At 35.4% G+C, this 12,149-nt stretch overlaps 1 protein-coding gene across 1 annotated transcript in view; it reads left to right on the forward strand.

Annotated features, from left to right (window-relative positions):
- TMEM131 (transmembrane protein 131) overlaps positions 1-12,149 on the forward strand; it is a 94,016-nt gene that overhangs the window by 58,521 nt on the left and 23,346 nt on the right. Inside the window, exons 12-24 of the mRNA XM_030234209.2 lie at positions 850-958; positions 2,728-2,836; positions 3,576-3,729; positions 3,827-3,997; positions 4,258-4,368; positions 4,449-4,583; positions 5,004-5,108; positions 6,421-6,507; positions 9,537-9,689; positions 9,843-9,918; positions 10,021-10,138; positions 11,629-11,767; positions 11,859-11,968. Of these exons, the coding sequence (XP_030090069.2) occupies positions 850-958; positions 2,728-2,836; positions 3,576-3,729; positions 3,827-3,997; positions 4,258-4,368; positions 4,449-4,583; positions 5,004-5,108; positions 6,421-6,507; positions 9,537-9,689; positions 9,843-9,918; positions 10,021-10,138; positions 11,629-11,767; positions 11,859-11,968 (1,577 nt within the window). The remainder of the gene's footprint in view (positions 1-849; positions 959-2,727; positions 2,837-3,575; positions 3,730-3,826; positions 3,998-4,257; positions 4,369-4,448; positions 4,584-5,003; positions 5,109-6,420; positions 6,508-9,536; positions 9,690-9,842; positions 9,919-10,020; positions 10,139-11,628; positions 11,768-11,858; positions 11,969-12,149) is intronic.

Below are 12,149 nucleotides of genomic sequence, written 5' to 3' on the forward strand. Positions count from 1 at the left end.
GCTGCTACGTGAGCAGCTGAGCTGTTCTTAAAGTAGGAGAAGACAGCTGGGGAGGAAGAATCATGGCAGCCATCCTAATTCTAAGCAAAACAAGAATAAGACCATTTAAATGCTTCATGCCCAGTTTCTCCCTGGAATCTAGATAGAGAGTTTGCTAACGATCTCTATAGAGTTTTCAGATGACATGGAATCCCTTATCCTGCTGCACAGCAATGAGTACCTCTGCAAATCAGCTCTGGCTGTTAACTGACACAGCCACTGACACAGTAGCTCTTCCAGGGATGCCCATTTACCTTTTCCCTTTAGTTTAAAACTGTAAATCCTCCCATGTAAAGGGTGACCTTGTAAAGTGTTAGTGTAGAACGAGTGTCATCACAGATCTACAAAATGTTTCTCTATCCAGTTAGTTTGTTTTTTTTCTCTGCAGAAAATGGGATTAGAGACAAGGGAGATGTCTGTATCCTCTCTGGTAGTTGCACAAGTTGGTTAACAGCTTTGTTAGTGAGTGCACCAGAAACAAATAGCCTATTGTAGCCCTGCAGCATTAAGAATAAAAATTAAATCTTATTTAAATAAGGTTTGGTTTCTATTTTATTAATACATTTCTGGCCATATTGTCACTTGATTCAACATCCCCAAGGAGAACTCACTGTTTCCTACTTTCCTGTATATTGACTGAGTAATTTGTAGTACCTGAAAAAATTCTCAAACCACTTGTAATGCTGCTTTCTTATTGGTAAGATAGACCTGCAAGAGCTTGACCAAACGTAGTTGCAGTTTTATCACTGTGAAAGGTTTCACAGCATGTTACAACGATACATTTACAGATGCTTCATATTTTGTTTGCAGAGTGTCAGACCTACACCACAGAACGAAGCGATAACAGTATATTTCAAGCCCGTTACGTTAAAAGCCTCTGAAAGTAAATATACCAAAGTTGCAAGCATTAGCTTTGATGGTAAGTACTGCTCCCCTCTTCTTAGAACTTGTCAAGTTCTGAAAACTTACTGAAGTTTCATTGATTATTTTCACTCTCTAAACAAAACACTGTTTATAATTTTGAGAAGAAAATGGGATTTTCCTACCTGGAAAAGGCTTACAGTTCTCCTGAACTTCAGTTATTTCTGAAAGGATTGTCTTTGTTTATGATCAACAAGTATCTTAGACTGCTAAATACAGATGTGAAGAGAAGGTATTTTTAATTTTTCTAATTAACATAACTGTATTATTATGTTAAGGCACTGGTTATTTAAATGTATTTTTGTTTTAAGCAGACATTTGTTTTTGAGAAATCCTAATAAACAAGGTAACAAGTACAAGTTACACCTGGGGAAATTTCAATTAGACACAAGAAGAAAATTTTTCACGATGAAAACAATCAGCCATTGAAATAATCTCCCTAAGAGGGGGTGGATTTTGCAGTGTTGGGCACTTAAGATCAATCTGGCCAGGGTGCTGAGACTGCTTGTTTAAAATGTACTTCTGCCAGGAAAGGTCGGACCAAGGGGTCCTTGAGGTCTCCTTCAACATGGTATTCTATGATTTTTCTCCTACATAGTGACTTTAAATACTGTGCTGACATATTGTAGCAAGGCACCTATGTTTTTATAGAGATTTTAATCAACTGTTAGAATGGTGGTAACTACTCAAATGTTACTGCTTTAAGATACAAGTTGGTACTGTAAGTCTTTGTGCCTGGATTGCTTAAAAATGGAATCCTATGCATGCAATAGTTGTGGCAGACATAATTTTAGAAATTGCATGGAAAAAGAGGAAAGAATTGATTGTTATTATCATTTATGGATTAGCACTTTAGAAATTTAATAGCTCATGGTTTCTAAAAAAGTGAAAAGCTAAAAAAGTATATTTTAGCTTATAAGTTCTAAAAGAGATTAATTCTGTCCACCTGAGGTGATAATACATTCAGATTTTGAAGCTGGTGGGAATTGTTATGTGAGGACCTACTGGCTAACATATGGTACATCTTAGAAGGAATGGTGGTTCCTGGGAAAAATACCCAGTTAAGCTGCTTAATGTATTTAAGGAATTGACTTGATGAATTCTTATCAGTGAAGCAACCAGCCCTAAATATATGCAATTTCAGCTGTCCTAATTACATGCAGGGGCTTTAGGGGCTTGATGGCTTCTCTTAGTATTTGAATACCTTGATTTTTTTTTTTTTTTTTTTTTGTACTAATACCAGGCTAACATTTCTTGTTCTGTGATCTTGGAGCAGATCTGTGAGCATCACTCTTGGTGCTTGTGTAGTTTGAGTTCACATTTAGCCCAAAGATCCTCACAACTGCTAGTTCTAAGTGAGGGGCCCAGCAATCTCAAGCTTCTGTTCTATTAGGAGAGGGATAGTTTTGTTCCATATTCTTAGTGGAGACTTCAATTCATCTGGATCCAAATTATCCTCTGGACATGTTCAAGTTATTTATATGACAGCAAGAATCAGGCTTCCCTATTGTAGAAAAGCTTAGTAAATCAGGCAGGTCATCTGACTGGTGTTAAATGGGAAGATTTCAGAATTGGGATCTCTTGTTTCATAGTCTTTACACCACATCAGTTTGGTTATTGAAATTCCCTTAAGCTCCACTTTTTTCCTTCCATGATAATTAATTTCTGAGATAGCTCTGTGGTTTTATTCTTTCACTCATTCTAGTGTAACTTAATGGATCAATTTTTGTCAGCTTTAACAAACTTCTTATATTCTTGTGTGTGCAGCATCAAAAGCAAAAAGAGCATCACAGTCTTCTGGGAAAATAACTGTAAAAGCAAAAGAGAAGAGCTATTCCAAACTTGAAATACCATATCAAGCAGAAGTGTTGGATGGGTAAGCTTCCAGTAACTGAACATAGTTCAAAAACAAAATACTTTAAATTAGAGGGGAATATTTCTGCTTGTAAATACATGGATGAGGTAGTCTTGGCCATTGATAAGTTGATTTCAAGTTTAAATTGAGTTTAAATTGACCTTAGTGAGCTGTTTTTCAGAGTAGCTGAAGAATGCAGATGAGACATTTTATAAATGCAGTATTGGAATTATTTCTGCTTTTGTATTCATTGTTCTATTGCTATATGAAGTAAGGGTAGAGAAGGTACTTTTGGTTTTAAGCAGAATTTTGGAAGAACACTATATTTCCATGGGTTTTGTTACTAATTTACAAAGTATGACTAAGTTGACTTTAAAAACATTTTGTATGAGGTGCTATTTTATCAACAGAACTGGCAGACTAATTAAATGGCCAAGAAATTAAACATTGTTTAGTTTGTGCGAAATTTTGTTCTGCAGACCCATGATTTGGCTAATAAAAAATACACATGATTTGCACATTTTCTAAATACTTCAACTTAATACTTTCCTTTTAGTCCCCCTGTTATTCTCAGTTACATGTTTTCTTATCTTATTTGAATTACTTAGTTATTGATGTCCCTGTAGTGCTGTTAATATAGTTTCAGCATGCAGTGGGGTATGCACATTTTAGCCATTTGAAATGATGAATTCTTTTCTTTGTGTAAGGAAAACACTTTGAGGAAAATCTTTATTTTCTTTACTCTGATTTCTTTTAATAGTTATTTAGGATTTGATCATGCTGCCACACTCTTTCACATCCGTGACAGTGCTGCTGAATCTGTGGAAAGACTGATCTATCTAACAAATACATTCAGTTTTGCAGTCCTTATACATGATGTTGTGTTACCAGAAGAAGCAAAACCAATGTTTAAAGTAAGTCCCATTTCAGTGGATGCTTTTACCTCTTAGTAAATGCTTAAATGTGATGCACTTGGATCAGTTGTAACCTTGATCTTCTGACCTCGTCTAGGTCCAGAACTTCAGTAAACCAGTCTTAATTCCACCCAATGAATCAAGATATATTTTTACACTTCATTTCATGCCTTCCACATCATCTGTTCACGTAGATAATAATATCCTACTTATCACCAATGCTTCTAAATTTCACCTACCTGTCCGAGCATACACAGGATTTCTAGATGTAAGTATTTTCCTTTTTTTTGGCAAGTTCTTTCTAAATAGAAGCAGACTTCATAGGACTCTTTTAATTCTTTATTCTAATTTGGTGTCTGCTGAAAAATTCTTTTTTGTTCCCTTAAAGTCTTTAGTTTTACATAGGAAGTTTATTAATGTAGAATCTTGAGATTGTCATAAAATTATTAATGTGATTTTTAATGAGCTTAGAGTTTGAGCAGACTTTATATTTCGCTTATGCTAAAATCCTTTTATCAATCTTTCTAGTACTTTGTACTGTCTCCAAAAACTGAGGAGCGATTTATAGATTTTGGCATATTGAGTGCAACAGAAGCTACCAGCATTTTATTTGCAGTCATCAACAGCAATCCAATAGAGGTGAGGATATTTTTAGTTTATCTTTTAAAAAATTTACATCAGTATTGTTACTGAAAACAGTACCTTTTGTTCTTTTTAAGCTGGCTATAAAAAGTTGGCATATTATAGGGGATGGTTTGGCTGTAGAACTTCTAACAACTGAAAAGGGAAACAGAACAACAATAATTGCAAACCACCACGAACTACAGAATGCTACTGCATCTGATCAGTCTTCAGTAAGTAAATCTTTGAATCCATTGCTTTAAAGCTAGATACAGGAGGAGAGAAAAGAGACAAACCTCTGCAAGTTCTTTCAGTTTCATTTTAGCAGAGGAGAGATAAGAATTCTTAATTTTTGTCTGAACTCGAGTATGATAAAGCATGTAGGCTTCCTAAATTTATTTTAAGGAGCAGCATTGTATTTACCCTTTCCAAACGTAGCCAATCTCGATACCCTCAGATGATGCTTGTTGTTAATCTGGGATGAGCAGAAATTTATCACCACAAGGGAATAGATAATTTTTGTGTTAGTCACTTACGTATATTAATTCATTGTTTATCACTGACAGTAGTTTTAAATGGATTTTGAGTCTGGTTTTCATGAATTTTTTTTTTGTTTAATGGAATACATTGGTGACTTTTTCTACCATTTACAGGTAATACTCGCATCAGGCTATTATGCAGTGTTCAGAGTAAATCTAATAGCAAAGGAACTTGAAGGAATTCATGATGGAGCTGTACAAATCACAACAGATTATGAGGTATATTTATTGTATAATAAATGAGTGTTGCCCAAAAAATCTGTTAAGTCTTTAAGTGTTGTATTAGTGGACAGACTGTAACATGAGTTGACATTGGAAGGCAACTCCAGAGGTCAGGTTATCTTTGCAGGTTAACCCTGCATCATACAACAGGAATGTTACTTATGCTTTTATTATGATTTTTGTCCAGCTTTCAGAAATATCTATTTAAATGTGACCTAATGCTTTGCAATTTGGGTTCTTCAGTGACATGATGCATCCTCAAAGCATCAATGCATGGATCTTTGGTCATGTCATGCTCTGACAATGTGCTTCTCCATACATTATCAGCTACTGAAACAAAGCTGTAATATCAGCCATTTTTGTCAAAATGCCATGTGAAAGCTGTTTTGGAGAGTTATAGAATCATTAAGGTTTAAAAAGACTGGACACCACCATGCCCACTAAACCACACTGCAGTTTGCCAGTTTGCTGGCAGTTGATGAAACAGAATCCTTGCACTGATTATTATGGGAGAGAACAACTGGTTGCCTCAACTTCATGCGCCTTGTTTTTGCAGGAGACAGAGTCTAATGAATAATGCAATCTGTATTTAATATCTTTGTGTGATATATGGAAAAAAAACCCAAATGTGACTCTGTGCTTATGAGGTCAGGAAATTAAATCACTGATTGTGTTGTTCTGATGGAGCTACAGAAAATGAGAAATTCCCAAATTCTGCTAGTTACTGGAGTTTTTAAGCTTTCTTGTAGTATATCCACACATGTATGTGACCCTTCAGCTACAGATTCTGAAGCATTTTATTTTCTTGCTTGTTACAAGTTATTCTACTTGTATTGGTACTTGAATCTCATTGCCATCCCTTCCAGCTACTTTTTCAATGTGTGTCTCAAGGTATTACGATAACACCATGTTTTGAGCAGTTGGGTGTATCTTCTTCCCTCAGTTTCTTTAAAGATGTTACTCTCCTGTTTTCCAACAAAGTAAGCCCCATTCAAATGAGACCTATATATTATCCCATTGGGGAGCTCATGTTTTCAGTATGCTTTTCTGTTCCATGAAGAAGAGAACTGAGGATGGCTGAGTTAAGGAGTGCTTCCTAACAGTATGCAGTGACTGTTCAGAATATGATCATGGGTTGAAATCTTAATTCTTGTCTCCATGTTTTAAATATCTATATAATCCTAGACTACATTATTTGTAGAATTTCAGGGTTTTGTTATTCTATGCAATTTAAAAGTGCAAGAGACATTTAAAGGCTGGAAATGTAAGTGGTTTTTTTCTAAATTTTTCTTTGGTTTTTTTTGTCCAGATTTTAACTATACCAGTGAAGGCTGTGATTGCTGTAGGCTCATTGACCTGCTCCCCAAAACATGTTTTTCTTCCACCTTCATTTCCGGTAAGAGGGTTGGGGAGGATTAAATGTTTACTTGCTGTTTTTTCAAGGGAGACCACTATCTTGAATTCTGTGTCAAGTTGCTGGAGAGATTTTGCTACTGAACTGTTATGATCAGTTTGGCATTATTTTGGGGGTTGCTTGGGATTTTTCCAGTACGTGTTCCAAGCATGAGTTGTCCCTACATCTCCTCAACAGCCCGCTTGAGTGGGATCTTGGAATACTCATGTAATGGGATGGATCTCATCAGAGGAAGATAGGTCAGTCAGCAGGACTTCAGTGAATGTCTGCTGCAATTGCCACATATTCCATCTTCCTTCTGATCTCCTGTGTCACAAATTCTTCTGAAGTCTTTTACTACTCTTGAGGTCAAACAGTCATGCCTACATTTGCAAAGATCACTAGTTGCTTTTTATCTTTATGATCTATTTTGCTATACAGCCTCACCATTATATGGATACTTATTACACTGAGTGCCACATCTAAAACTTCATTATGACCTACTTCATAAGCTTTTCATAAGTTAAAGTAGCTTAAAGTTCCACTTCCCTTTCATTCACTGGACATAAAGCAGTTTCTGTATTCTCTATCTGAATCTACTAGAATTATTAGAAATTATTATTATTATTAATAATAATAATAATTCATATGAAGAATGTCCCCTTTGAGTGCCACATGAAATATTTTGTTCAATGTTGGACCATAAAGAGGTAATATTTTTATAATCTCCTTTGAGTTTGTTTGAGCTGAAATGGTTAAAGAACTTCTCAGTATTTCATAGTAATATGCCCACAGTCTTGTCAACTTGATTTTTGGGAGGCCTCTGTTTTTTTTTTGTTTGTGATTTTTTGCTTTGGTTTTGCAATTTTTTTTTTTTGGGGGGGAGGGGTTGTTTGTTCATTTTGTTTATTTCCTTTTGCTTTATTTTGTTTTGGCAGATACTGCTTCTTATAGCACTTGTGTTTCTCAGGCATGGATTCCTTGCTGTAATCATTCTTTCCCTTCTCTAGATTACTGTCATTTTTGTTGTCTTCATGTTTTCAGACAATTACTCTTTGCTGGCAGTTGATGAGGGGATCTTTGGTCTCCTGCATTTTGTTTGGGAGTATAGCTTCAGATATAATTATCACCTTTGACGAAATTATAGACTATTTACTGTGTTCAAGCCCCAAGCTTTGCAGAGCAGTCAGCTTCACTTTCTACTTCCTTTAGTTGATCACTTAGCTCTTTTTATATTTGAAACCATAAAATTTTTACTTTTACTTTTCTTGGAATAATTTCAAACTAAACTTATGTTCACTGAATTCATGCTACTCTAACATTTAGTTCTTCTGTAATGCCTCTATTACTTCTGAAAATAAGCCTAAAATAGCATCAGTTCTTTTTGTTTCAGTGTTTGGTGGAGGAACTTGACAGCTACACCATCCAGGAATAACTAGGTGCTACTATTTTAGTAACACATGCTTTTCAGTTCATACTTAGGATGTAATTCTCCTGCAGCTGCCTGGTTCCCAGAGCTGTCTGTTTATAGTGTTAGTGTATTTGTACCTAAGTGTGATTTCTGGTATTCTGGTGAAGGTTGTCAGCAATACACTGACAGTGTGTACAGGCCTTGTAAAGGTCAGCATCTTGATTTAAACAAATCTTAGCTCTGTTGACTTCTGCTTCATAGTGTCATCTTTGCCTCACAGTGCCACCTCTCAACTCTCCCCTGATCAAAGCTCATCTTTGAGGACCTCTATGCTAAATGGCATTGCTCTGTTTTTCTTATTACTGCTGAACAATTTTTTCCCCTTGTCTGTTGTTTCACATCTAAATGCTTAGTAAAATACTATTTATTTGTTCTAGACACTGTAACAAACCTGTACCTTGTCTCCTTGATGACAGTTTGTTTCTCATAGGAATCTACAGATGAAGCGCAGACATACCTCCTAATTCAGTTTAACAGGACCGTACTGTTAAGGATTTAATCTTGTAGTTTCTTTCCCTCTGCAATTACTACTGTTGAGACTGTTGCAATATGTGACTGTTTCCTGAGGCCACAGGCAAATTTTGAACCTGCAAAAGACCTCTCCCATGTCTCCCCTTAAACTTAGATTTTATTTTTTTTTTTAAGTTTGAAGTATTGATTTAAGGGGAACCAGAAAAACATGTTCATTAAAAGATAGCCTTGGGTATTTATATTTGCTCAAACTGACTTTTTCTTTTAACATAAATCTGAAGTCCCTCCACCAGTCCTGAGTTGCACTCATATCTGCTTTTGTTGCTTTAATTTGTTTCCTCTATACATACCAGGGTTGAGTGTTGAGATAAGATGTAAAACATGACTGCAGAATTATTGATTTACAATTGAGGCAGGGTAGAGCCTGATCATGGCAATTAAACTACATTTGCTGTGCTTAAATGTGAAATAATGTTTGACTCAGAAAAGCAGGCAGCACACCTGTAAAAGTATGGGAAAAAAAAACATCCTGTTTTCTTCTTAAATGTAGTTTTGGTGTGTTGTGTCTTAATTTCATTTGGGAGCAGGAAGGAGGGTTTTAAAAGCCCTCTGTCACCTGTAGTTTTTGTAATTGTAGCTTCCCTTTACTCTTCCTTTCAGATTATTTCTAATATTTACTGACTAATTACTATTTCTGATTGCCAGCAGTGATTTTTTACAAAAAGACTGTTTCCCTTTAGTAATAGGAGGCTCAGCAAATTGAAGTTTTCTCTTGCCTTTCCTCTTCTGATATTTTTTATCATGATTTGATTAAAGAGAGCTGTTGTCTGAGCCCTTCCAAGATATTTCAGGTGTTCTTAATTTTCAAAGAAGGGTGAACTGTGTTTGGAAGCAGATGCAGTAAAAAATACAACTCCACAGAAATGTACTATCTTGAAGTGTTGCAAATGGCATTTCATTAAGGTAGTGTAGTTAAAATTGCAGTTTAACATTTCAGCAGTGCTGTGGTCTTTGCCAGCCTGCATAAATAGATACATATGCTAGGGAAAAATGCATATCCTGCAGACTTTTTTCCTTTTATTTTCCTTAGGGGAAAGTAGTTCACCAGAGCCTGAACATTATGAACTCCTTTTCTCAGAAAGTGAAAATACAACACATACGGTCCCTGTCAGAAGATGTAAGGTTTTATTATAAGAGGCTAAGAAGTAATAAAGAAGATTTAGAGCCAGGAAAAAAATCAAAGGTTTGTTTATGTCTTATTTCTAAACATTTATAAGTTCTCTTTTGTATGCAGCATATGTAAAGTTTCTGTGTTCAACAGAAATCTTCCTTCTTTTTTCTTAGGTTGTTACATTTACTGTGCTGTTTAATTGATCAGCTCTTACATGTTTTGCAGATTGCAAATATTTATTTTGATCCTGGTTTACAGTGTGGAGATCATTGTTATGTAGGATTGCCTTTTCTATCTAAATGTAAGTAAAGTTCAACTTTATAATGAAAACAATTTTTAAAAAATTTTCTCCTTAAGTAATGATTTTACTTGAAGATTTATAAAAACACATCATTTCCTGCAGCGGAATCTAAAGTTCAGCACAGCATAGCAATGCAAGAAGATGCATGGGATTCTGACTGGGATATGCATGAGAATTTATTCAAAGAATGGACAGAAATAAAAGAGAACTCAAGCCATAGGTAAGCATTTTATTCTTGTTGTTTGCTCAGGCCTTAAGTCAGTAATAATTCTTTGATATGTGTGCTCTTATAGAATACAAAGCTTCTTAATATTGCTGTGCTCTTTGAGAGGGGGCCAAGAAGGAATTGCTTGGCTTTCTCTGCAAAACCTTTAAAGAGAGCATTTTAAATGTTAAAAAGCAGTAATAATTTTCCCCCAATTAAAGAAAACATTGAAAGTTACTATTCACTGAGTTCCTGGAGTTGTTTACAAGATTATAAGAGCAAGGCAGTCTCTACTCTGCAAAAATTTCCAAAGCCAGATTATACTGGTTGTTCAGTATCCCTGCTTAAACTGTTTTAAAATAGTATCCTCAGTATTCCTGTTAAGATTTCATAGGTTTTCTGTCATTACCATACCAGGAATTTGCATTTCAGAGAATTACAAAATTTTCTGCTATTTTACTTTGAGAAAGATTAATGGTTGCTACTTAATATTTAGAAAAGTTAAACTCTGTAGACTGCTACATACCTTTTAAATATTTGCTTTCTCATACATAAAGTTGATTTAATCTCCAAGGGACACGAGTTAACATAAACAGCAAGAGTGTGTGTGTCTTTTGTGTTGATAGCATCCAGATTACCCTTTCAGAAACGGCATGTGAAGAAACAAAATGTCTGCATGCAACTAAATAGAATAACAAAAGCCTTCCCCGCTTATCAGTTCTGTGTTATAATGGGGATATATTATTAACTCCTGAGAAAATCTGATCTAGACAGAATCCTCTATTTACCTGCACCCGTAACTTTCAAGAATGTTCTATCCCCTACAGTAAAAGAACAGTAAAGGAGAATGCTAAAGATTAGTTTTGAATAAGGAGTAGTTCTAACTTGAATATACAATGCTTTATTATTTATTATAATATATTTTAAAGTATTTAATACTTTTAAAGAGAGTTAAAGTTACTCAACTTTCCAAAGGATCATTCAGGGAAAGGAGAGAGAACTTCTGAAAAGGGAGGTATTGTGACTTGGGTGTTTGGAATTTCTCCAAAATATTTCTCTGGGTTTGAAGCCTAGTATTTTGTCTCTTTTGCTGACTGGAGAGCTCAGTACTTTTGGTTTAGTTTCAGTTCATGCAGGAGAGCTTGTAGGAGACCGGAACCCAGGTCTGTTGTGGAGGTAGCAAAGAACTTCACTGATGGAAATAGTGGCTTGCACCAAGTATGACTTGTTCAGATTTGCTTTAGGTTTATTAGACAGAGGTGCAGTCACACAGTCTGTGCATCCATTGCATTTAGAGTAGATGTACTGATTTACTGTACCTATGCAGGCAAAATATGTTTTCTGGATTGTGAATGGTATATTAGAGTTTTTCCTTTCTGCTGTTTGTACCTTTGCAAATGATCAAATAGATTTTGGGTTATTTTTCTTGCTGATCTGAATCTCAGTGATAGTCTCAAAATTGTTTCTGCAAAACGTAAAAGTGAGTTTTATAACTGTTTCTCCAGACTGAATGCTGTATTTGAAGTGGACACAGATCTTCAGAAGAATGTTAGGTTGAAAATTACGGCAGAAATGTCCTGGCCTTCCATCCTAAGTTCACCACGCCATCTAAACTTCCCTCTTACCAACACAAACAGCTCGTCAGTAAGTTATTTCAGTGATAGTATCATTTCAACAGATATTTCTGATTGCCTTAATGGTAATGTAAAATCATTTAAAAATTCTTTTTGAACAGGAAGAAGAAATTTTTCTAGAAAATCCAGCTGATGCTCCTGTCTATGTTCAGTTTCTTCCAGTTGCTCTGTATTCTAACCCATCCACTTTTGTTGATAAGCTGTTGGAACGGTAAGTGTTGTTTTGCAATCCTTGGGCTGTGCTCACTGGGCAGAGAAAATTCATTTTACAAGGAATGAATGCATGATATGGCAGTTGTGTTGGTAGTTCATACTGGCCACCTCTGAATCATTAGGCCAGTTGAGAACTGAATCTATTGCCATTGAACACGCATCTGTATTTTTTACTGACC

This window comes from Serinus canaria, chromosome 1, assembly GCF_022539315.1.
Source record: "Serinus canaria isolate serCan28SL12 chromosome 1, serCan2020, whole genome shotgun sequence".
NCBI lineage: Eukaryota > Metazoa > Chordata > Aves > Passeriformes > Fringillidae > Serinus > Serinus canaria.